Below are 26,957 nucleotides of genomic sequence, written 5' to 3'. Positions count from 1 at the left end.
GAGCATTTGCTTTAGCATACATAACTCTTTCTCTCTCATCTGTCAAAGTAGTGATAACCGCTTTGGAGGACGGTAGATAAAAAATTGTTGGACCTAGTTGTACAATATTTGAACAACAACGCAAGGAGTCTAATGTTTTTGGATCTAAGTCAATGAGTAAGTGTCCAAAAGGTTGTTTTGTTGCAAGTTCATAGCTTTCCTTCAAAAAATTTGTATTGTTCAACTGTTTTCCGACATAGGTGATCTGCTGTATGTCTCTAGGTGATTTGAACAAAATGATATGGGTTGTGTTCAGATCAATCGTTCGCGACCATTTACTCTGTTGAAATAAGTTATGCTTAACATAAATCACACTAATATTTCTATGGCGTCCCGCAGTTGCAAGTTTTGAAAATTCTTTGTCATTGGAAATTTCTTCACACGAATCGTCAAAAACAAGCAGACAATTTTCCAGCTTAAAAATGAATTCGAATCCAGAAAACTTAGTGAAAAAATGTTCACTTTACGCTCTATTGTGCTGAACTTTGGCTGCTCGTGTTGATAGAAGTAGTAAATAGATCTAAAGGTTGGATAGAAAGTGTTTCTCAATAACATTTGGAATATAAGTTCTGTTTTTCCACAACACGACGGACCACAAACAGCCATAAAAAGCCTATCGCTAGTGGATATTTTTTGTTCATAGCTTTGGATTTGGAAGAGCGTAGCCAACTGTGCACGAAAGCAATGAAAACCAAAATGTTGATTCATCACAATCAAGTTGGGAAAACACAATCTTGGTTAAAGACACTACGATAAGAGAAAGTATTATCAAATTTTGAGTGAAACAGACGACTTCGGAACGTGGTAGCCGAGAATTAAAAAACTTCCACGAACGCCTCTCATGATTTTCCTCATCAAAAACTAAAGCATTCAAACCCCCTACATTAGCAGAGTCTATCTGATCTTCTTTAACACTCATTTGAAAATAAGTTATTTGCAAAAATGAATTTACACTCAGTTTTTTAGTTTAAATTGCTTTTTTGTTAGTCTCTCTTTCAATCCAAAAGAATTCATAAGGAGCATATCTAGAGTCTTTGTCCTCTTTTTTGTAAGTCACTTTATAGTTTGCCTGCATTCCGTAACTACTTCCATAGTAGGCAATGGACTCTACGTTGCCTTCACTGACCAACATTTTAATTTCATCAGGAAGATTGTCATCGTCCAGAGGAACTTGAACTGGTGCTGGCCACTTGGGCGTAGGTAAAGGGGTTAGTTTCAGTTTTCTCATTTTCTGTTGTAACGACATGATACATTTGAAAATATTCAAGTAATGAAAGATATTTCTTCAGCGTCTCAATTTCTTTGGTGGTGCAGAGAATCTGTTGTTTTCGCAGAATATTCTGTCCCCGTGATTCTATTTTCTCTTCTTTTAAAAAAGTCAATGTCAAATGATTATAATTCGTTATGTAACTGCATACTGTCAAACTTGGACATAAATTCACTTGAAGAACTGACGGAGCTGCCTTCTCCACTCGACGGCTCATTGGATGGCAGAGAGATCCAATAGAAATACAGCCGTGCTTTCCTTTTAGCACAATGGTTCCTCTTTTGCTTTTCCGGTAGGTAGAAAGAGTGCAGAGCACAAGTAATATTATCAATTGGCGATGTAATATCTTCAACTTTCGGACATAGCTGAGTTTCCAAATCTATTACCTCTTTCTGCAAGAGATTTTGGAGGGATTCTGTTTTCTCTTTCCCTTTGGCATAAAATTTCCCTAACGGAAACCGAAGTTTAATGGCGACAAAAATTTGTGATAGAAACCAATAAGGATAAGTACCGCTGTTCCAAGACAAACCATGTAAAAATTTAGTAACCCACTTATGAGATCTCCTGTCACTAGCGGAAAGTGAGTTGTAGGAAACTGGCGGAAGAAAAAGAATTTTGTCCGAATAATTATTTGAACAAAGCGATAACTCTTTTATTATAAAACCAGTTTTCTTGTAACGAAAACCTTCACAATCCAATATCACTATTTCTTGTTTCAGCATTCCAACAAAGTGAACAAATTGTTTTTGAACGTCTTCACAAACAAACAAAAAGCCAATCCCGTGATGTGACCCAAATACTCGTTCGTAATTGGACAAGGTAACACATAGGAGTATCCAGGGCCTTTACGACTGTAATCTGCTATAAAACCTGATGCATCGTGGAGTATTGCATGAAGTCGAAGTATTTTGAACGATTTGAAGTAGTTGTCCAGCGGCGAATTATCAATTCCAATTAGACCTCCATACGGTCTCAGCTTCAATGTTGCCTCCAAATCAATATCAGGATCAAGGTATTGGCAAGCAGCTAGAATATACAGAAACCTTTCACCGTATTTTGGATAATTGTTCTTTATCTCCAGGTAAATTTCATGAATATTTTTTAGATCAATGGTTGCTATCGTTTTGGCCATCCTTTTCTACAAATTTTATTCTGGCAAAATGAATCCTAATCGTACCTCCTAGGATTGACCACTCCCAACCAAAGTATATTCACACAAATACATGGAGCGAAAATACCGCTAACATGAAGGACCTTCCCTCACACTCGCGAAGTATATATACCAACAATAAGCCGCCAGACAGATACATGTAGCGCAATTACCACTTTCTTAACATAAAAGATCTCCCCTAAGGTGTCAGTGATCCCCCTCTGCCGAAAGGATCTCGAAGGATCTCCCCTAAGGGATCAGTGATCCCCCTCTGCCGAACGGATCTCCAAAGGATCCCCCCCGATCTTCCTGTATATATACGATACTACTTATATATATATATATATATATATATATATATATATATATATATACATATATATATATATATATATATATATATATATAGATATATATATATACATATATATGTATACTTAAATAAATAAAAAATTAATTACATATACATTTTTATATATCTATATAAAATAATTAATTTACACACACACACACATATATATATATATATATATATATATATATATATATATATATATACATATATATATATATATATATATATATATATATATGGGTGTGTGTTTGTATGTGTAGAAAAGTGTGCTTTCGAATAATCCAAATTTGACCCTCAAAATGCATAAAATACCTCTAAATGCAACAATTGGTCTTTAAATCTTTGAGTCAATTTGTTTGCATAAAATTAGTTGTGTCGGTTTTTATAGTTTTTTTGTTCTTTTAATAAATCTTGTCGTTGATAGCTGTATATGGCTCTCTTTTGAGACTTATTTGGATACAACTAATGGTTTTTTATCGGTATTGGTTTTCACGATTTTGACAGGACCTGTTTTCAAAAACTTTTGCAGTTTTCTTGTTGGTCTATTTCTCAGTCTCATTAATAACACCTCCCATTGGCTCTCTTCAAAATTTTTTATTTTGTTTTCAACTTTTTTAAAACTGCTGTGACGTTAATTAATTTAATAAAAAATTACACAATTAGTTTGAATTTTTCACAGTTTTTTAATTCACATTTTTTGTTCCTTCACAATGTTTCGTTTCTCACAACACTCACTGGCTCTTTTCTGAGTTTTATTTAGATTTTTTACCGTTGTTTATTCCTTTGTAATGGTTTTCATTACTTTGACAGGCTTTGTGTCACAAAATATTGGTGGTTTTTTACCACTTTGATTTTTCTGTATTTTCTGTTGATCTTTCATTCGCTTTGATTATTGATAGGTCCATTGGTTCTCTGCTAGAAATATTTGATTTCATCTAAAGAGCTCATTTCATTTTTCACTGTTCTAATTAACTTAAACCCTAATTCTTGTCACAAACCAATACATTTTTGTGTCCTCCCGTCTTTTTAGTGTTTTTAAATGGTCTGTCAAATAGTCTGATTTCAAGTATTTCGCATCATTTCAAGTACTTCGTATCATAATGGATTTTGTTTGAATCTATTCAACCACATTTTTTTCGTATCTTATGTAGTCGTATCTTTTTGTCATCCCATAACGAGACTGCTTTTAACTACTGTCTTTATGAAGCAAGAAAATTGCTTTATGATCGATGTACTGTCTTCTCATAAACCAAGCAACATATTGTATTTTGTACTGAAAGTTTTACTCTGGTGTACTCTGTTCTCCAAAGACGCGAGGCGGATATTTTTGCGTCTATCAATAATGCAAAAATAGGATTTTACTGGCCCGAAGTCTAATCTTAATCAAAACATGATGTTATACTGAAATTTTTTTTTCTGTATTTCGAATCGGATTATTGTCTTTCTTTAACCAAAGATAGGATTGTTTTGAAAATGCTGATGTTTTGTATTTCATTAGTCCAAAAATTTAATGGTGCTGGGATATTTTAATTTTAATCGTTCAATCGCACTGTGATTTTCGTGTTGTTTTTCTTCTAATCCAGAACTCGCATTTTGCTTTGTTGCTTCGGTGTACTGTTTTTCTATAATCAAAATTTGGGTTTTGTTGGGGTTTTCTATCATGCAACTTTTTTCCGGACAGTGGAAAAAGGTGTTTTAGTGGTGAATTCTTTTTTGAAAATCAAAAATGAGATTTTATTGATGTAAGGTCTTGCTTTATCCAAAAATGCAAATCTATTTTTGTACTGTTTTTATTGTCCAAAACGGGATGTGTTAGTGAACTTTTAGAAACTAAGAACAGTATAATCCTAATTGGTTTAATTAGTGTATTTTTTCGATCTAGAAAGGCTGTTTGCTGTAGTTCGTTTTGATAATCAAAAAAGGGATTCTGTTGAATCATGTCTTCTTATAATCCGAACCGGGTTGAGGTCATGGAAGTATGAACCAGACGATCCAGACATAAAACACCCATGACTCGACAGTCCAGACAATAATTGGAGTATGAACCGAAGTTCCGGGAAATTGCGCGAAATTGGGCGAAATTGTGCGAAATAGCGCGAAGAATCAGAAATTGTTCGACAGTGATTCGGCAAACCAGAGAGTGCAAAACTGTGCGACGGTGAGTCAATGGAACAGAAAATAACAGAATTATTTCTGTTGTGTCCCCGCGTTGAGAAATACCGACAAAAATGACGTACGAAGCGTCGCTTTCTGTCGGTTTTTGTCGGTTTCATCGGTTTTGCTTGTAAGAAGCGTCGGTTTGCGACGGTTTTTGTCGGTTTTGTTGATATAGTCGGTATTGCTGTTAGGAGCGTCGGATTAATCGGAGTTGTCAGTTTCAACGTAAGAACCGACTGTTTAAGTAAAAGAATCATCTTTATAGCAGCTTTGGCATCTTTGTGTAGTAGTAGTAGTAGTAGTAGTAGTAGTAGTAGTAGTAGTAGTAGTAGTAGTAGTAGTAGCATCAGTAGTAGTAGTAGTAGAAGTAGTAGTAGTAGTAGCAAAAGTAAGAGTAGTAGTAGTAGTAGTAGTAGTAGTAGTAGTAGTAGTAGTAGTAGTAGTAGTAGTAGTAGTAGTAGTAGTAGTAGTAGTAGTAGTAGGAGTAGTAGTAGTAGTAGCCGTAGCTTTGGTCGAATTTGGAACATCATATGATAAATGCTGGTTTTCCATTAATACAATTTGACAAGTATCCGAAAAACAAATTCATTTAGTTTGGATATGCCAAGTTTTTGTCAAAATTAGCTGTCTTAGCAACATTGTGAACCTTTTGTTTTGAAAGAGCAGCTACAAAAATAAGGCTATTTATACTTTAGTTGTTGATTTTTATTGTTCAAACACTATTCGAATTGTAACGGTGCGTTGTTTTTAGGGAAATTTGACTTTGTGTTTTTTATGTTATTTGCAGAGCAGAGAGATTTCACAACTCAATTATTGACAAACCACAGTTCATGGCAATTAAAGTACTAACAATTTACACACTAATTTCAGCGGAAAGTTTGTGGCTTCAATGCAGTTTGTGGAAATTTTTATGGAAATTTGAGTTATGCCTGATTTTGTTGTTAATTTGTGGTTCTTTGAAATCAGATGTCAGTGCCGTTTCGGCGCATTTTTTTGATTTATGAATCAAAAGACCGGGTCATTGTTCCGAAATACCAGATTTATGATTCGAAATACGAGATGTATGACTCGAAATATGTGGATTTATGATTCGAAGTACGTGCCGCATGAATCGAATTAAGATGATTTATGACTCGAAACGGTAGGATTATGACTCGAAAGACTGGGTCATTGTTCCGAAATACCAGATTTATGATTCGAAATACGAGATGCATGACTCGAAATATGTGGATTTATGATTCGAAACGGTAGGATTATGACTCGAAAGACTGGGTCATTGTTCCGAAATACAAGATTTATGAATCGAAAGACCGGGTTATTGTTCCGAAATACCAGATTTAAGATTCGATTTACCAGGTCATTAACTTCTTCCGGGACCGTGTATTTAACGACCCGGAATGACCCCCCCCCCCCTGACGACGTTTTGTCGAGGCATATTTCTACCACCCCGCCCAGGGGAATTTTCACTCCAAAAACGTAACTCGTAAATGTAATTGTATTGGTGTACTGATTTTAGCCCGAAAAATGGATGGAATTGATATACCTGCTTAAAATGACAGCATATGACTGCTTAAAATCTTTTTATGTGATTATATATTTGTTTATATATATTTGCACTCTTTCTTTATATATGTATTATTTTTTGGTCCATAAACGGCATTGCATTGGTGTAACGTCTTCTTATGATCCAAAGCTGGATTGTACTGAAATACAATTAATTATTATCCTGAAATGCAAATACCTCAGTTTACCCCTTTTTAAATCCAAAAAAATCGAAAGAGTCGTCCTATAACTTGTATAATTTTTTTGTATACATCACAGCGATAGTTACTGCAAAACTCTGCAGCAAAATTTAAGATTTTTTAACGTGTTTTAGGGAATACTAACTCTCTGTGGTCGGCGTTGACGTTAATTTGTTCAATCGCATCAGTGTCGAATGCTGCTATCATCTGCTGGTGAAGATTCAACCGCACTTTGTTCACCTTAGACTGGATTAGTTTGCCCGAGTCGCTGTAGATCATGCCACCAGGAATCGGAATTGTAAGTATGCTCTTCTTGGTGTTCGCATATTTATGCCAGCTCCCGGCAAAGAAGAAGTTTGATAGCATCTCGGACACATTTTCTCTCTGCTCAACTTTATCTGTCAAGAGTAATTCACAACCTGCAGAACAACTTGAATTCATAGTTCGTCTGAGCAATGTATTTTAAAATTGGTTTTGGTAATCTTAAGAGTTTGCAAAGTTAAAAGAAACGGAACCCAGGTTGATTTGTCATTCGGAATTAACCTCTGATCAGACCATCCCTGACAAAAGTGTACACTGAACAGACTGAAGTGCCCGAAACAAGGTGCGCTCTCAAGTGCGCTCGAAATTGTCTCTCATCAGACCTTGACAGGGGAAATGATCTCTAATCGGACCGAAATCAGACTATGACCCCGATGATTGTTCGACGATGGCCCAGACCAAACCGAAACATTTTCCAGATTGGGCACTCAAAATCAGTTCTGATCAGAACAATGTGCGCTCAAAATTGACCCGTGGTCAGACTATTGTGCGCTTCTAATCGTGTCTGATCTGACTCAATTGCGCTCAAAATGTTCTAATCAGTGAATTGTTTTCACTGAGAACGGATCTCTCCAATTTTGCTATAGTGTTTTCCTTTCATAAAAATTGATGTTTGCAGTATTGAATTCATCTAAGGAAAAGCCAATTCTAAAAATATTGCTAATGAAAAAAAAACCAACTGTCCAGCAAAAAATTTTCTACATCATTGCTGAATTTTTCTGACTCAATTGATCAACTTAGACAGCTTTCAAATGAGGAATGTCGAGGTCTAAATTTAATCAAAATTTCTTTTAAAAAGGGAACACCATTTGCTATCAGCTGGACCTCTTTTTTTCTGATCAGAGCCATCAGACTTTGTATGTGTCTATGATCAGCATTCTCCATTTTTGTTGCCTCTTGGCAGATCCATTATCTCTCATCACAAAATACAAAAAACGGGAACGATAAAAAATGCTCTCGAAATGGTCTCTGTTCAGAATCAATTGCGTCCAAAAACTACTCTCATCAGAATAATATGCGCTCAAATCCTACTCCAACCAAATCAATCCAGACGGAAAGGATCTCTCATCATACTTTTGTCTGGTTTTGTCTGATCTGAGTAGGATGATCATATTTCAATCACAACCGAAGCTGACATGGAGATGTAGGTGACAATTTCTTTTCAGATTAAAGATTTTGTGACTTGATACTTAGCTTTGTTTTTCAATTAAAACTTCTGTGACAATAAATTTTCTTTTTATTTTTTGTTTTTTGTGCTCCAAATTGGTGTGTTTGTGTATCTACATCTACTCTCTTAAAACCACGATGATAAAATCAAATCAAATTGTGAGAATAGCCAGTAATTAAGTTCCTGACAATTTATGTGTCAAAAAATACCATTAAAATCAAGGAAATACCATGTTTTTTGGGTAGTTTTCGTCTTGTGTGAGGCTTTCTGTCTTCAGTTCTTTTTTGCTTGAAACAAGGAGAAGGGCTTTGGTGAAGATCTGTTAAAATTTTTTGAAACTTCAAGTTATTTTATGAAACATTAGAAAATTCAAGTTCTAATATTTTTGAGCTTCTATAGTTTTGGTAAAAATTGCGTCTAATTCTGTCCGTTGAATTTTGTTTTTCCGTTAAAATTTTTGAAAATTTCTTTCGTTTTCTTGAAATATTTACAGTAAAGCTTGAATCTAAGTTTTTTATTTGTTCTGACGTACAAGTTAATTCCTACATTTGGAATATAGAATACTTAGCTTAACTAAGCTAAGTATTCAAATTACATCGTTCTAAAAATAGAATGACGCAATTAGCTGAACCATTAACATTGCCGTCTAGCTAACAGCAGAGGAGTTCTGCCGTTATAAAAACTATATATACCGAAACAAAAAGAGCAACAATTGAGAAATTAAGAATTAGGATAGTGATAAATCACGAAATAACTATTCTGGAGTTAAGAATTAATTCTAACTCAGATTGCAAACCTTTTCTCAACTATATCGAATTACGAATAGTTAGAGATGAATCCAAGTCAGGACTTTATTCTAAGGGGAATAATAAGTTACTCATAAAATTCATAAGTTTGCAAAGTTTCTCCAACCTCTCTGACCCGTTCCTTTAAAAGTTATGTTTTTATCTTCTGTATAATCTAAATTTTTGTCGTTTGTAAAGTTATATAACCTTTAAGTTGTGCTCCAAATTATATCTATGTTAAACTTTTATAATTGTTATATAAATTTTATAACCCAAGTAGCTAGCCAAATTTACTTACTTAGATCATTAAATTCTTTTTTGAGACTTATCAGGCTAGAAAGATAGCATATACTAGGAGTACGACCAACGAGTCAGAAGTTTAACCTTCTCACCCCCCTACCCTCTATTATAAATTGGTGCGACCAGTGATGCCACGTAAAACAATTTCTATCTATCTAAAGCAGAAAAATAACATAACAAATTTAACGTACTGTCCTCCGGAGGAACGTCAAGTACTGCGGCATCTTCAACTGCCCCCGGTACTACAGGTACAACAACCGTAAGCTCCGAATCAGGCGGCACTACTACAGTAGCAAGAATATTAATTGATACCCCCCCCCCCCTCTCATCCCAACATATCACTTGTCACTTTCTCGGGAAACGACCCAAGACAAAATGCAAGTGACTTCTGGAACTCCGTTGATCAAAAAATAAATTTCTCTCTAGGTGCAACGTTACCTACAGACCCCACTGCAATAACAAATCACAAAAATAGAAGCAAAGCGCTATTTGGATCGCTACTAACAGAAACCGCGTTAGAGTGGTTCAATACTGTAGACCCCACAAGAAATCTCGACCAATTTAAAAGAGATTTCATAAACAGACCACCAAACGCCACCAAACGAACAATACAGCAGAGACAAAGAGAGCAATAGTACATTGATTTTGCTATAAGAGCTCTGCAACCTCAATCTCTAAAGCATAAAGCTCACGAATATAGAAAAGAAAATCCGGATAAAACCTGGAATGAAATACAAGATTACTTAATAGCAAAGGATATAAGATTTACTGTTAGTGCTGACGGCACAGTAAAACAAACGAATGATAGAATTAGTAGCCTCGAGGCACAAAATAAAGAGCCTACTAGCCTAATAAGAAATAAAGTAATTGGTGCTATTAACTAATGCACGCTTTTGAAACTATTGCCGTAATCATTGGAATTCAATTCCTAACCGCACTAAACATAGGAATGACAAAAAATTTAAAAAGATGAAAATAGAACTCACTGATGAAAAGGAGAAAATCCATCCTTCAGTACTGACTACAAGAGAGAAACTAACAGTAAGCCGCTTTTTAATAAACAAAATTGCCCAAATAAGACTAACAGTGGATAATACAATCGCAGGTACGGCAATAAACACTACAACAGCAATTATAATAAATCCTACGATCAAAAGTTCCCACAAAAAACCAGTTTAGTCCGCATGAAACTGATGCGAGACAATATTATGAACGAGAATCAAAATTTTCAACGTCCTTATCCCCCCAATTGCACACTAACCAACTTCAGGCATCAAGTAGTAGTTTTCATGATCAACAGCCCCGCTCGTCCCAATATGTCCAATGGGTAGAGGATCAAAACCAACAAACAGAATACTATGACTAAAATAATTACGCCAATGCTATCACAGATTTCTTCCCTTTAAACTTCTAAAGTCTCCGAAAGTTAGTACAAATAGTAATAAAAAATCTAGGATTTACTTAAAAATGTATTATTTTACCACCGGAAACACAAATAATAATAGTGGATTGGAAAGTGAATACCTGTTCGACCCAGGCTCGACATGTGCGATAATATACTAGCCCACATTTTTAGAAATGCAAAAATTGAACCCTAGCATGAGAATTATCTCAGCCATAAATATCACAAAATCCTATAATGGATCAGAAGTTCGTATGTTAGGCCATACTACAGTAACATCATACGTTGACACTGATGGAAAGTATGAAGCAATCTATAATGTATGGGTTACAAAAGAAGGAAGGTCTAACCTTATCGGCGTTGACTTCTGCCAAATCTTCTCTATAGCGCTATATTTCAATACTCCTGCTGTAAAATTAAAAGAACACACAGGAGTAATCAGCTATGGAGCATTGAATAATGAAAAACAGTATCAACAAGAGATGGAAGCAATAGTCTCGTCCAAGCCACTTTATATACAAGCAAGATCAACCTACCTGTATAACCAACAAAAAACTGATTTATGTTACCCCAAAAGCACTTCTTTTCTACCGCACAAAAACAAAGTTAAAACAGAGTCAAAATAAAGCAAAAAGTCAACACTGTCTGCACACGAAAAGAGGAAACGCTACCTATGCTAAAAGACTTGAGGGAACATTGTAAGTGGCAAGTCGAAGTGAACGATCCTGACGGAAGTACTATAAACCAAAATGTATTACAATACATTGCTCCGAACCTCGGACACAAAATCTTTAGCCTATTAACCAAAGAAAAATATAATAAATAAACCGACAATTGAAAGTATTACAACCGCACTAATCGAACATCGCAATATATTTCTAACGCATAACATTAGATGATAGCGATATCAAAAATTGCATGCGGTTTAGACAAAATGGACTTGTCTTAGATATCTGCATTACTATACAATGCAAAATGTACAACATTTGAGAAATTAAAAAATACGACAGTGATAAATCGCAAAAACAATTCTTCTGAAGTTAAGAAATATTTCTAACTCAGATTGCTAAACTTTTCTCATCTATTTCGAATAACGAATAGTTAGAGATGAATCCAAGTCAGGACTTTGTCCTGAGGGGAAAAATAAGTTATTGATAAAAATCATAAGTTTGCAAAGTTTCTCCAACCTCTCTGACCCTTTCCTTTTATAGTTAAGTTTTTATGATCTAGTCAAAGTTATATAACATTCAAGTTGTGCTTTAACTTATATCTATGTTTAAATTTTATAAATCTTATATAAATCTTATAACACAAGTAGCTAGCCAAGATTGTTACTTAGATCATTGATTACTTTTACGACACTTATCAGGTTTTGAAAGATAGCATATACTAGGAGTACGACAATCGAGTTAGAAGTTTAACTTTCTCACACCCCTATCCTCTATTATAAACTGGTGCAACCAATGATGCACGAAAAACAATTTCTATCCTTTTAAAGCAGAAAAATAACATAACAAATTTAACCTAATGTCCTCCGGAGGAACGCCAAGGACTGCGGCCTCTTCAACTGCCCCCGGTACTACAGGTACAACAGCTGTAAGCTCCGAATCAGACGGCACTACTACAGTAGCAAGAATATTAATTGATACCCCCCTCTCTCATCCCAACATATCACTTGTCATTTTCTCGGGAAACGACCCAAGACAAATTGCAAGTGACTTCTGGAACTCCGTTGATCAAAAAATAAATTTCTCATTAAGTACAACGTTACCTACAGACACCAGTGCAATAACGTATCACAAATAGAAGCAAAGCGCTATTTTGATCACTACCAACAGAAACCGCATTAGAGTGGTTCAATACTGTAGACGCCAAAACAAGTCTCGACCAAATTAATAGAGATTTCATAAATAGATTCACAGATATCCGTGATCAATTTAAATATTGACTGGAAGTGGAGGGTGCCACTAGAAAAGAAGGGGAATTAATGAAAGATTATTTCCACCGTATTAAACAAGCTGTTGATAGAGCATGGCCTGAAAATATACCGGCGAGGATAACTAACCCGGCTCAAACTGCCACGCGAGAGAACAATGCAGTCAAGACCAAGAAAACAAAAGTACATTGATTTTGCTATAAGAGGTGTGCAACCTCCATCTCTAAAGCGCTAAGCTCATAAATATAGTCGGAAACATCCGGATAAAACATGGAATGCAATACAAGACTACTTACTAACAAAGGAATTAACATTTATTATTAGCACTGACGGCACCTTAAAACAAACAAATGATAAAATTAGTAGCCTTGAGGCACAAAAGCTATAGCCTTAAAAGTTATAACGAAGTTAGAGCTATTAACTCAAGGCCTTTTAAAGACCCCAATGTAAAAGGGCGACCAAATAATGCACACTATTGCAACTAGTGCCATAATCATGGACATTCAATTTCTAACTGCTCTAAACCTAGGATGGACGGAGGAGTTAAAAAGATGAAAGGAGAACTCCCTGAGGAAAAGGAGAAAAAAATACAACCTTCAGTACTGAGTACAAGAGATAAACTAATATTAGGCCGTACTTTAATAAGCAAAATCGACCAAACAAGACTAACAATGGACATGAAAATTGCAGGTACGGCAATAAACACTATAACAGCCATTATGTTAAATTCTACAAAAAAAAAGTTCCCCCAGAACAACCAGTTTAGTCCGCATGAAACTGATGCGAGACAATATTATGAACGTGAGAATCAAAATTTTCAACGTCCTCATCCTCCCAACCGCACACTAACCAATCTCAGGCATCAAGTAGTAATTTTCGTGATCAACAACCCCGCTCGTTTCACCCTGCCCACTGTGAAGAGGATCAAAACCAACAAACAGAATACTATGACCAAAATAACTACACCGATGCTATCGATTTCTTCACTTTAAACTTCTAAAATCTCTGAAAGTAGGTACAAAATAGTAATAGAATATCTAGGATTTACCTAAATATGTATTATTTTACTACCGGAGACATAAATAAAAATAGTTGATTGGAAAATAAATGCCTAATAGACCCAAGCTCGACCTGTACGATGAAAAATTACCCTACTTTTTTAGAAATGCAAAAATTGAATCCTAGCATGAGGATTTTCTCAGCCATAAGTATCACAAAATACTATAATGGATCGCAAAATCGTATAATAGTGCATAATATAGTAACATTATCTTTTGGCACTGATGGAAAGTTTGAAGCAAACTATAAAGTATGGGTTACACAAGAAGGAAGGTCTAACCTTATCGGCGTTGACTCCTGTCACATCTTCTTTAAAGCGCTTTATTTCGACATTTCTGCAGTAGAATTAAAACAACACACAGGGGTAGTCAGCTTTGGAACATTGGATATTAAAAACAGTATCCAGAAGAATCAGAGGTAGAAGCAATAGTCTTGTCCCAGCCACTTTATGTACAAGCAAGATCAACCTACTTTTATAAATATCAAAACAAAGACTTATCTTACCCCAAAGGCAATTCCTTTCTACCGCACAAAAATACAGTTAAAACAGAAATAATAGTGTTTAACAAAAACGTCTGCACACAAAAAGAGAAAACGCTAACTATACTAAAAGAAAACCACAAAAGCATCCTATTACACTTAATAAAGGCATCGTTAGGTACGCCGTGTGTGAACTAGTTTTAAGTTGTGATACACGTAAATTCAATATGCTTGATTGTAGTGAGTTCTCATACTCAATACAAAATACGTGTGAAGAATTAGATAATTGTTTCATGCTTAGTATAGTTGTTAACTCAGTACAAGAGGCTGAGTCTAATGAGTCTGATACATGCGTAAATTATATTAACCATAAGGAACAGTCAATATTCAATAATAGTATGGCTAGTGTACATACAGTTCTAAGGACTGTGCTATGAGCAAAGGTTTTGCACTCACATTGTGTAAAAAGTTCCTCGACTTGAGAGAACATTGTAAGTGGCAAGTCGAAGTGAACGATCGTGACGGAAGTACTACAAACCAAAATGTATTACTATACATTGCTCCGAATCTCGGACACCAATTCTTTAGCCTATTAACTAAAAAAAATAAAATAGTAAACCGACAATTGAAGGTATTACAGCCGCACTATTCGAACATCGCAATATATTTCTAATGCAGAACATTAGATGATAGCTCTGCCAAAAATTGCATGCGGATTAGACACAATCGACAGGTCTGAGATATCTGCATTACTATACAATGTATTTAATTCTTCAGGAAATAAAATATATGTTTTTGTGAGTAAATCCGGAATTCCGTCCTCTACACAACTCACAATGAAAGCATCGAAGAGATATTTGGATTGTAGGTGATAAAAATGTGAAGAATTGTAAAAACGATGCTTAAAAAGCAACTGACTTTTCCAAGGATGCAAAGGCTTTATGCGACCCCCCTAATACTGAATAATTCTCCAAGTTCATAACAACTGAGCAGAACCATTTCAATATTCATGAAGTTGAACAAGAAGGACTCGTTACCAGACCAAAAGATGCAAGTAAAAGCTATGCACACTATATTGAATACCTTAAAAAAATTTGACTTCACACAGAGTGATTTAACGGACGATGAGTTCAGAGTACTACTAAATGTCCTGCTAGATGATGAGGATGTATACTCCAATCACAAAAAAGATATCGGCCGTAGAAAGCAGAAATTTCATATACCCCTTAAAAGGATTGCGATTTCATAAAGCAGCGTCCCAGCAAAGTACCTGTACATTTGCGTGATAAGTTAGAAACTCTATTGGACATATTATTACAAGCCAGAATAATACGCGAGCTAAAAGAGGACGACGATTTAAACAGCTGCTTTGTAAATCAAAACATTATGTTGCCCAAGATAGATTATGTAAAACTTGTAATTGATGCTAGCTACCTCAACTCGATTACAGATACAAGTAGTTCTAGCTGGTCGCTCGAGCCACTACAAATTTTAATGACAAGATCAAATGGAGCATAAATTACAAGAAGTGACGCATCGTGCGCTTATAATCAAGCGCCACTTGCAGAAGAAACTCAGTAATTAATTAGTTTTATTGTAGGAGGACGTCAATATACCTGTCAAGTCGGATTTAACGGCTTCAAGCCCCTTCCAAACTTCTTCAGTAAACCTATGCGTTATGCATGTGGACCGCTTATACAGATAAAGCAAGCTATTACTTATGCTGACAATACACTGCTACAAGCACAAGATAAAAAAGAAATGTTCACAGTAATACGTGAACACCATGCACTACTGCGTAAAGCAAACCTAAACGCTGCGTCGGAAGAAACAAAATTCTTCTAAAGGAAAGTGAAGTTTTTCGGACATGTAATATCAAAAGGGACGCTTAGCCCTATCACTTCACGCATTGCCGACATACAAAACTTAAAAACACCAGAATCGAAAACCGACGTCTTCAGCGTATTTGGGGCGATAGGATTTTATGCAAGTTATGCTATAAACTATCATATTGATGCAAACCTGCTATATGATTTAGTTGAGAATCACATAAAAATCCACCAGCAAGTATTCGATAAACTAAAAGCAAAATTTGCACACGATATTTCCGTCGCTATCCCCAACCCAAAATATCCCTTTCATATACACGCCAACTCCTCTAATTTAGGGCACTGATAGGATATTAATCTAACAGTTCCCCTAATGGAAACGAATTGTATCTGCAAACTCCCGTGTATACGATAAAGGAGAACAGAAAATGTCCCCACAGCATAAGGAACTGAGCGGAATAATATCCCTATTACAAACTTCCGAGTTCTACATTATTAGGCTCCCCCTACAAAATATATCTAATTTGTGATCACAGGCCTATTCTGTTCCTTCGGTCTCGTCGCGGACAACTATCGCATAGAATATTTAGGCATCAAGAAGTTCTTAGAAAGCTTCAGAATCTAAAGATAATATACCCTGAAGGCAAAACCTTGCCTTCCCCGACTTATTTAGTAGACAAGTCCCACTATGCCGAGCACAAGTACAATTAAACCTTGTAAAGAACTACGTGCAAACAAGAATATATTTAACCTACTACTAATTGAGGAACAGTATGACTTGCTATGTTACAATAAACCAGACGAGAACGGTTTATACGATACATAAATCTGTGTTCCACTATCACTATTTATGAAATGCTTTGAGTTAGCACATAATAATCCGCTCAGAGGACATCGTGGAGACACATGAACAATTAACAAGAATAGCAGATTTTTGTATTGGCCCGGAATCTATAACTGGATTACAATGCTAGTACATGACTGCTTAGACTGCCAAAAGAAGAAACCACAAAGACATGATCTGAGCTAAGCAACCTTAGAACAGTGGGGAGAATTAGAGCCAACCCAATTTCACACTGTACACATAGACCACAAAGGCCCATTTAGGCCTAGTAGTATCCAAACAAAATTTTGTCTTGTCATAGAAGATAGTTTCTCTCGCTTTATACAAGTATATTCATCAAAAACCGCTGATACACAAGAAACTGTTAAATTAATTGAAAAATACAACAGTACATGACAACGATACTGCATTTTGAGTAATGATTTTGTACTCTGGACGCACGAAGTTGGAATTACAATAAAACCGCGAACCCCATACTCACCTTGGACAAACGTCAAAGTTGAAGTACAAAATAAGAACTGTTAAAATTTTTGTAAAAAAGAGAAGGCAGATAAGCTACTGCAAATTCGATTTCCTAGTACTATAGTAAAACGCGAGAGTGAATTCAAAAATGTAATAGTAGAAACTATACTCGCTGCCGGCAAACTGCAAACAAGGCACACGAGTAAAGGTTCAGATTTAAATTGAGTAAACCAATCAAAACACGGTCGTAAAGTTTTACTAGAGAATCATGCTAAGAGATTATTGAAATCCAAAAAGCTACTAGAGTTACACTCTGGGCCCTATACTCGTACTAAACAAATTATTAACACTACACATGAAATTGTTCACAAATCGACCGAACAAAAGAAAGTAGTGCATAGAAACCATTTAGTAGAATGCTTTCCTAAAGAACAAGAAATAGACAGGTAAGTGCAGGACTATAGTACTAAATATATTGATTCACAAGCCTTCTATGAGAGGTTCAACCAGTATTGAATTAACAACTTTGATCATCAACAAACATAATCTAATTCAGAATATATGCCCTGGACTAATATTAATAACGCAAATAATCAGGCTGAAGAAATAATATCACCACAACAAGTTGAAAATTCCAACTACTGTTCAAAGTGCCGGAGTGCGCCTAACAGTCCATATAAAACAAATAATGCGGACGGTGAAAGCACTGCGCACATCAGAACTTTATTTAGCCCCCAAAGTAATTCACAAAGTACTACATCCAATTCCCATACATTTGGCCCTAACATCAGTTCAACCCCCACCCCGTAAAAATAAACCTAATCCACATCAAAGTTATTCTGATATCAGACCGCAGAGAAAACGGACTGAACCTAAACGCTATGACAATGCAATTCCATCAAATTGAATCCCCAAAGTTCAAAAGAAATAATTCTTTTATACAAGTTTTTATTAAAAAAATCAGGAAATTACCAAACTAAAAAATACAAAGTATAGAAAAAATTTAAACTAAAAAAAACAAAAATTATAATAATCGAGCCCTAGCAACTTTAATTATGTTAATGAACTCTCGGTTTAGAGTCAAGTCTCTAAAAAGAAGCCCGGATTCCAGGACAGCAGCGAAACCATATAGTTGCTGAGCAGCTCTTGTTGTCTCAGGGGTCCTCCACGCCCGCCAAAGCTCATATACATAGTTCAACATTGCTTAATGCCTTCAGGGTTCGTTGCTGTTAGCATAAGCTCCAATTAAAATTCAAAATAAATTTGCCCGAAATATATTCCTAAAAATAATTGTAATTGGGAAAATTTACCTCTTCCCTCAACCATTATTTTAGGTACTGCACAGTAGCAGGACATATATTCGCATGTTTTATTAAATTTCTATCGTTTATATTTTTACAATATTCCTGCGCAACCCGCAGCGAATAAAATTCCTGTTCAGGGAGGACATTTTGAGTAGATATATATTGCTCAGAGAGGAATAATTTCATCTCTCTCTGGCATCTAATTCCAAATCTAAGCACTTGTAGGCAAAATAATTTGCCTCTTTAAACTATTTTAATACAGTTTTTTGCAATGTTATTAGAGTTAGACAAGTACTACACTCACAAAATTTCTCTATTTATAAGAAATAGAACTATATTATAACCAGTGTTTTTTTATTCACTCTGTCCTGAAGGACAATCCTCAATAAACCAATCAAATTTGAGTTTTTTCAGTAATAATTATTCGCCCTCAATGTCTAAAATTAAATAAGCAACTCAAAATTCAATAATTCTCCGCTCCAAAATACGAATTGCCGCTGACTCAAATGACCAATCAGAGATCGGTATTTAGCCATCCACGCGAAAGGACAAATTGCCAGTGAGAACACTATTAACGTCTCAACTAAATTAAATCGATTTTTTCTTCGGAAGCGTTCATCCACACTCAAAACCACTTTCACTATAAAATTCATTTCTTGAAAAAATGATTACAGAAAAGTGAAGGAGAGGTAAGAAAGAGCGAGAAGTAATAGAAACCCAAAAATACAAGAAGGATTTTCAATGAGGTAAGCCTTCTTTTGATTTTCCTGTTTCTTCTATGTAGACACAAACTTATAGATAAAATCACAAACTTTTTTGTGACTATAAACTTAGTTTTATCTATTTCCCTTGCAAATTGTGAAAATTACAATAATTTCAACTCGAAATTAGCCTCAGATCTAAATACCGCTCGCCATGCTTTATATTCAAAAACTGCAACATCTGCAAAAAATCGCGCACTGCGATTGTTCACTTATGGACTCTAACAAAATTTACCCACTAAACAAAGTCGCTGCTGGTAAAATTGAACCGCAAATTAATGAAACTTCAAAAGTAAAAGGACAAATTTTCAACCGTTTCTTTAGAGGCAAACTAGATAAAAATTAACGGAAAACAAGTTCCTAGGAAATTATCAGTAAGAAAAGTTTTCCGGTCCAAATATTGGAGAAAATCAAAATGAATTTGACGATTCTGGCTGGATAATTCACGATACGTTTGAAACGTATTTGCAGGATACAACTTTAAATATTATTCTGCGGGGAGGATCAGTAAATAACTGGCAAAAAATTTCCCTGCCTTGCATATTATCAGAAGGTGGTTGTCAATGCCCTTCAATCGACCCCCATGCTTACAGACCCCCATGCTTGGGAGAAACAAGATAATTGCTTGTTCGATATAAGAGAACAATTTGAAGGGACAAAGATAAAGATAGGAGATAACTGTTTCATCTCTAGAGAGTCAGAAAAAGAGAAAGCATTCTATTTCAAGTGTACAATAAGCCTCAGTCGCTAACAATAAAATAGTTTATCCGTCGCCATACGACACACTACGTTCAATTTGAAGGCGGATTCAATATGAAAACAGGAGAGGCACTCGAACCTCTACCTACTGTAAATAGAATTACTAAACTCCCGAACAATTCACTCAGTTCGCTTATTATCTCAAGAACAGAGACAGATTATGAGGCGCACTCAAATACTAAATTCGACAACTATCAGTACAATAGTTTCCGAAAGCTACAACTCTCTGAAATAAAAACTACACAGCAAATTTGTGAACTAGGACGTTCACTGAAGAATACGCAACTTGCTTATTCGCGTCTCAGCCCTAAGCTGGCTGGTTTTCTGTTAACACCAATAACAGATCTATGTTTCTAGAGACAAATGGCAATGTAGCGTGGCTTTAGCACTGTCCAAAAATTTATTCACCACTTCAAGTAATGGATACTTGTCATGATTGTATTTCGGTGTTATATAAAAAGAGATCGCCTTATCCAACCGGTTAACAGGCAAACTCTTACTACTGCTAAACAACAACCATGTAAGAAAAAGCAAAACATTCGTTTTCAAATAAATATTGAAAATGATAACTCTTGGTAGAATTAACGCCAATTATAAAACAAGTCACTGGGCCAGCTTTATTTGTACCCAGAAATCAGAAACAAAAAAGGGTTTCAATGAAATTAAAAAATGGACAGGAATTTTGTTTTCATGTAAAAGAAGATATGATTGCCTTTTCGAATGATGTAATTTTAAATTCCAAAATGAAAGAATCAGCACAAGAAATTGCTCGTGAATTAGTTGACATTGAATGTAAAAAAAGCCAGCCTAGTGGTTATAGCAACTACTACACTACAAAAACAATATATTTAGATTCCCTAATCTCGTCACATTTCTTTCATTACCGGTATATGAAAGCCTTCGGCCGAGTACACTATTACTTAGAGCAATGCGGAATTAACTTCGCTATATTCCCCTTTGTCAAAATTATATTGGACGTTGTAGTTTGCATTATTCGAGCTCTACAAATACATAAGATTACAGGAGCCTCAGTGAGTTTCCAAAAATTTTACTATCAGCTATTTTTAATATACTTTTCCAATCCATAGTAGCTCTGATATTTCGTCCTACTTAAGAAAAAACAACTCAGAACATTTAGTACAAGCCCCAACTTATAAAAAACCGACTACAAACATATACCCTCCACTAAAAAGTGAGCTACAAACAATAAGACGAGAGAGAAAAAATCAACCTAACAAAGATGATTTCCCCACCTCTCCAGTGTAATTAAATGTAAATAATTACACCTATAAAAACTTTTACATAATTTGTTTAGAATATAGAACTAGACGACAAAGACTTTCTTCTACCAGCATTTGAGAAATTTTGGACGATGAGCCTCCATCGGATTTCCTATCCACATCATGGAACAAAACCTATTGACAACCGAGGAACAGCAATTGCATGAGCAACAAAATGTTCAACAACAATTAGAGCAACCTCAACAATAACAACCACAACCAGGAACATCGCAATTTCAACAACCAGTAGCAGCAATGCTACCAAACTCCTTACGGTTTACGACAAGATTAGTAGTCAAATTAAAACAGAGGAACTAGTCTCAAGTCCTAACTTCAAAGGACATCCCAAGTACGACAAGTCATTCAATTAAAAACTGCAAACTCATGCTAATCTCTACAAACTGGTGTCCTATAATCCAAAAACAGAGAACTACAGAGCAAAAAATTTATGTATAGACAAACAAGTCCTCTCCGTGCCGTTTCATTTATTAACTGCAAACTTAGAAAGCCCAGAGAACAGCTATATTTGAAATCTCGTTTCAAGCTTTCCCAAAGAGCGTTATAAGAATTAACAGCTCCAGCAGCGCGACGAAAGCCTGCTGAGATAATTTAGAGATTACCGACATGGCGACTTTCGAGGCAACAAAAATTTTTCGCATCTCTGAGCCGGGGAGAATAAGAAAAAACTTGTTGTTTTATCTGTAACAGTAAACTTTAAAATTTATACCTGTAATTCTTTTTTATGTGTATTTGAGTACCTTTATTGATGCTATGATTTTCATTTTACCCGCAGTAAGGACCAGGTCGGGATGTACTGAAATACGAGTTAATTCTTACATTTGGAATATAGAATACTTAGCTTAACTAAGCTAAGTATTCAAATTATATCATTCCAAAAATAGAATAACGCAACTATTCACATGGTGTAAAATGTGTAGCTGAACCATTCACATTGTGTAAAACGTCCAATGGACATTTTACCGTCTAGCTAACAGCAAAGGAATTATCCCGTTATAAAATTTATATATACTAAAGCAAAAAGTTCAACATTTGAGAAATTAAGAATTAGGATATTGATGAATCACGAAATAACTTTTCTGAAGTTAAGAAAAAATTCTGATTGCTAACCTTTTCTCAACTTTATCGAATAACGAATAGCTAGAGATAAATCCAAGTCAGGACTTATTACTAGGGGGAATAATAAGTTATTGATTAAAGTCATAAGTCAGCAAAGTTTCTCCAACCTCTCTGACCCTTTCCTTTTAAAGTTAAGTTTTTATATTCTAGTCAAGGTTATATAACCTTCAAGTTGTGCTTTAAATCGTATCTATGTTAAAATTGTATAAATCTTTTATAAATCTTATAACCCAAGTAGCTAGCCACGTTTACTTACTTAGATCATTAAATACTTTTATGAGACTTTCAGGCTTAGAAAGATAGCATATACTTGGAGTACGACCATCGAGTCAGAAGTTTAACCTTCGCACACCCCTACCCTCTAGCATATATTGTTTGAAATGGCGGTTTTTTCAATATAAAAAATATCCTTTTCAGTTTGATTAAATACAAAAAATACAGTTTTCAGACTTTGTTTTCTATCGTTTTTATTCCTTAAATTATGGACGGTACAGACTTTATAAAACTACAATTCGCAAGCTGATTCGCAAGCTATTTTGAGCAGTTTTCACAAAGTAATGAAAAAAGAAACAAAGATGCGACCTTGATTGTTCAAAGAGGACCGGAGAAGCTCGAAGGTGTTTTGCTGAACTTCCAACAAATGTGAGAGAATATCGTCCGATTTCTTTTTCTCTTCTGGTAACGGTTCTGGTCTCAAAATGCGCTCCGCATATCCTCTGCTTTCCCAAACAGCTTCAAACTCTTTCATGTCTGGCATTTTGCTGGTATCAGCACTACCTCCAAACAGCAGTTCATTTATATGCTCATTAAGGACATCGACATTGTTCGATTTATTGTCCTCAGGTTCGAAGACACACACAGGTACTTTCGACAGTATGAATCCAATATCTCTGAATGCCTCGTCTTTAGTAAACGCGAAATTTGTCACTTTCATATCACCTTTACCTTCTGTGGTCAGTTTGAAGTCCGAAAGGGTGAAGGCAGGTTTGGTGTCATTAGAAAGAAATCGCTGCTGGAACTCCACAGAATCTAAACTCAGAAATACTTTATCTAATCCTATTTAAAAGTGCCATAAACAATAAAAGTTTGTGGGAGTTGCAAGGTAATAGTGCTAGTGCGACATGAGACTTGTGCTAGAGAGCTAAATGCCTTTGAATGGGGCTGCAACACCTTCGGAGGACACTCATAATTAAGGCTCAATAACGCCTGGAACAAGTTTCAGGTCTTTATTTGTACTTCTCCATCGAAAACCACCTCTTGGATAGGCAGATTAGTACTGATCACGTCTTGTTTGTCGTCTTAAGACTACAGAAGACTTGCTAAGATTTGCTCAAGTCTTTGCAAATCTGAGTCAACCAGACTTGAGTCAACACTTGTCCAAGACTTGATACTTCTTGACTATTGCACACAGATATCAGGCAAAATAGAGTTTTGAAAAGACGTTATTTACACCTAATTCATTCCAAAAATAGCTAAAATTGTTCAGAAGTTTTATGAGAAATTGGTCAGTTGTTCCTCGCGTTTTCTCGTGCTTCTTTTTCTCACTTGGAAGAGTTTTGAAATAAAAACTTTGCTCAAAATTTGACTCCACCCTTACAAAGTGTTGGTCAAGACTTGCTCATGACGTTACAAGTCTTTTCCAAGAGTAGCTCAAGACTTGCTAAGTCTTTTCCATGACTTGTTCAAGAGTCATCAAGAATTTGCCAAGATTTGACTCAAGCCTGGCCAAAATTTAATGTTAAAAAGTTAACTGATCAAAGCTAATTTGAATGAATGATTACTGAATAAGGTTAGACGTTCTACACGGGCATTGGTAAACAGATCTGGACAAAGCGGCAGTAGTCGGCGTTTTCGCAGAAATATATGCGTACCATTTGTGCGCACGTTAAATTTTTGACACGTTGATTAACAACATATACACGAATTTATAGTTAACAAAAAGTATTTTTGGAAATATGAAAAAAATAGTTTTTCCTGAATCTAAGTAGAAAAAAAAACGTTTTTTGTTCAATAAGGGTATCATAAGACCATTTGCTTTTCACCGAACAAATAACTGTTAATAGATATCCTTTTGTAACATGGCCTAAAAATGTTATCTTCGTTGCCAGTTACAAGCTTAAAATTGTTTTGCTATTTTGATAACGATGTTCATTAAAGAGTTAAAAATAATTCTACAGTTTTTCAACTTTGAGAAGTTTTGCGTAAAATTGTATGATTGACTTGGTTGTAATTAAGAAATATGATTTGTTTCTATTTCCAAACGATAGTTTTTTCAAACTGACCTTGCTGCAGTTTTAAATTTTCCAAGTTTTCCAAAATTTTTCTGATTAATCCATGCGTTTTTTGAGTTAACAAGACTCAAGTTGTCCAAAAGTGAACACACTGAAGCGTGTTCTGCACACAAACGAAAACTGAGAATTTGAAGCAGATAATGCCTTTACGCAACCTGTAAAGAATCTGGGTAAGCTTTGCTTAGCTCATATGGTGAATCAATTGAAACAATTTTAACGAAATGATTTTATTGATTTATCATACTAGGGGCTATTAAAATTTCAAAGTGGGTAATACAGCTTTATAGAAAAATTAGGGAAACGAGCATTACAATTTTTGTATCAAACCATTTTCTTCTAATTGTCTTATTCAGTTTCCCCTAAATCAAAGAAAACAACATACATAATATGTTCTCACAAGTCTAAGCATGTATGTTTTGCTTTTCTGCTTCTGAGACAGCTTTTGAGTCTAGACTTATTCCAGAAGCCAGAGTTCAAATGATCTGCGCGCTCATTGCATAACAATTTCTACTATCTTTTTTTTGTTGGATCGCAGCAGGTAACTTCAAGAAACAAACACAGAAGCTTAGATTCTTGCAAATGTATTTATAATAATATCTCTTTTAAGGGAAGTTTATTCCATCATCTGAAATGCATCGAAAACTTTTACTTCGTAACAGGACCAGAGCATGTAAAATTTTTCATTCGTTCTGAAATGTTTCCAAAAAATTCATTTGTTTGTATTTGTAACTCTTTTGTTTTTCATGCATATACGCCGCATTGGTTCATCGCTCGAAACCATTGACACCTCGACCTCTGGGGCACAATAATTTTTGCTATAGGGTTCCATCAAATACGTAAAATACATTGTTGCATCTTGTCCTTCAAAAAAACTTTTAACTATTCTCTTAGTTATTCCTTTTTTGCCTCTGTGAGTATTCGGTTTTGCTTGAAAAGTTTGCAGTGATCACATTATGAAGGAAGCGATAACAACAATATTAAACTGAGTAAGCGTTTACCCCGTGAACACTCTTGACTGGCTCTTTCTAAAAGAAAATTGGTTGAGCAGTGGTCAATAACAAAAAAAAGGAAACTGCATTGCTCTAATTGCTTACTTGGCTTGATAAGTTTTCTGACGCCATATTTGTCATGTCTGTTTGCCTAGGCGGTGTCTTGCAGAAATTATTACTAATTTTACACAAATCGTTCGGAAAACGCAGTGCTTCTCCAACGAAAATTTTGTTGGAAAAATTAAGATCTGTCAGAAGCAGTTTTTCAAATTTAGAATAAAATTTTGTCGTTTGAGATTACGCACGTTTTTGCATTGATTACTTCTCTCTCTTTTTCTCTATCTATTCTGAGATGATAATGAGAGAAATTGATGGAGAGGAAGGAGTTAAGATCAATGGGATGAATGTCAACAACCTTAAATTTGCGGACGACATTGATGCACTGCCTCCGAAAAAGCACCGCAGAATCCTTTGGAGCTGATCAATAGAAAGGGAAAACATTTGGGTTGGAAATCAAGTGCAAGCAGACAATATGTATGGTCTTCAGAAAACACACTGATCAGAATGTAACTATCGATCTGAATGGCTAGCCACTCGAAACAGTTGACCGTTTCAAATACCTCGGATCACTCCTGACATGTGATTGTAAAAGCAGATGTGACATACGGCAGAAAGTAGCAGAGGCGAAAAAAATTTTCTCTGATATGGAAAGAGCATTTGCGAATCTGAAGATGCCCATGAAACTGAGACTAGGAATCCCTAGATGCTATATCGAACCTTATCTCCTCCACGGCAGTGAAACATGGACTCTGAGGACAGCAGACAAGAAAACCCTGATGGCCTCTGAGATGTGGTTTTTGAGAAGAATGCTTAAAATCAATAGGATAGACAAGGTAACAAATGAAGAAGTTTTGAAACGCGCCGGGACCAAAAGATGGATGATGAATGCAATAGATAAGAGACATGCATCATTCTCTGTCATATCATCAGGAAGCAAAATTGTAAAATTTTGCAATGACCGGCAAAAGTCTTGGCAGGAAATCGAGAGGAAGACAGAGAAGACAGTATCTGGACCAGATGAAGGAGTGGACTGGAATCCAACAAACTTAACTTCTACTCTGAGCGGCTAACACGAGGAAC

At 35.4% G+C, this 26,957-nt stretch overlaps 1 protein-coding gene across 1 annotated transcript in view; it reads right to left on the bottom strand.

Annotated features, from left to right (window-relative positions):
- Positions 1 to 26,456, bottom strand: part of LOC142354176 (uncharacterized) — a 153,093-nt gene extending 126,637 nt beyond the window's left edge. The window contains exons 1-3 of the mRNA XM_075406436.1: positions 26,438 to 26,456; positions 23,120 to 23,566; positions 6,856 to 7,129 (exon numbers count right to left, since the gene is read on the bottom strand). Coding sequence (XP_075262551.1) covers positions 6,856 to 7,129; positions 23,120 to 23,566; positions 26,438 to 26,456 — 740 coding nt within the window. The remainder of the gene's footprint in view (positions 1 to 6,855; positions 7,130 to 23,119; positions 23,567 to 26,437) is intronic.
- Between the last annotated feature and the right edge of the window lie 501 nt (positions 26,457 to 26,957).

Source organism: Convolutriloba macropyga, chromosome 15, assembly GCF_964194025.1.
Source record: "Convolutriloba macropyga chromosome 15, txConMacr16.3, whole genome shotgun sequence".
In the NCBI taxonomy this organism is placed as follows: Eukaryota; Metazoa; Xenacoelomorpha; order Acoela; family Convolutidae; genus Convolutriloba; species Convolutriloba macropyga.
Note: the sequence above shows the minus strand (reverse complement) of the source record. Positions and strands in the feature narration are given on the sequence as shown.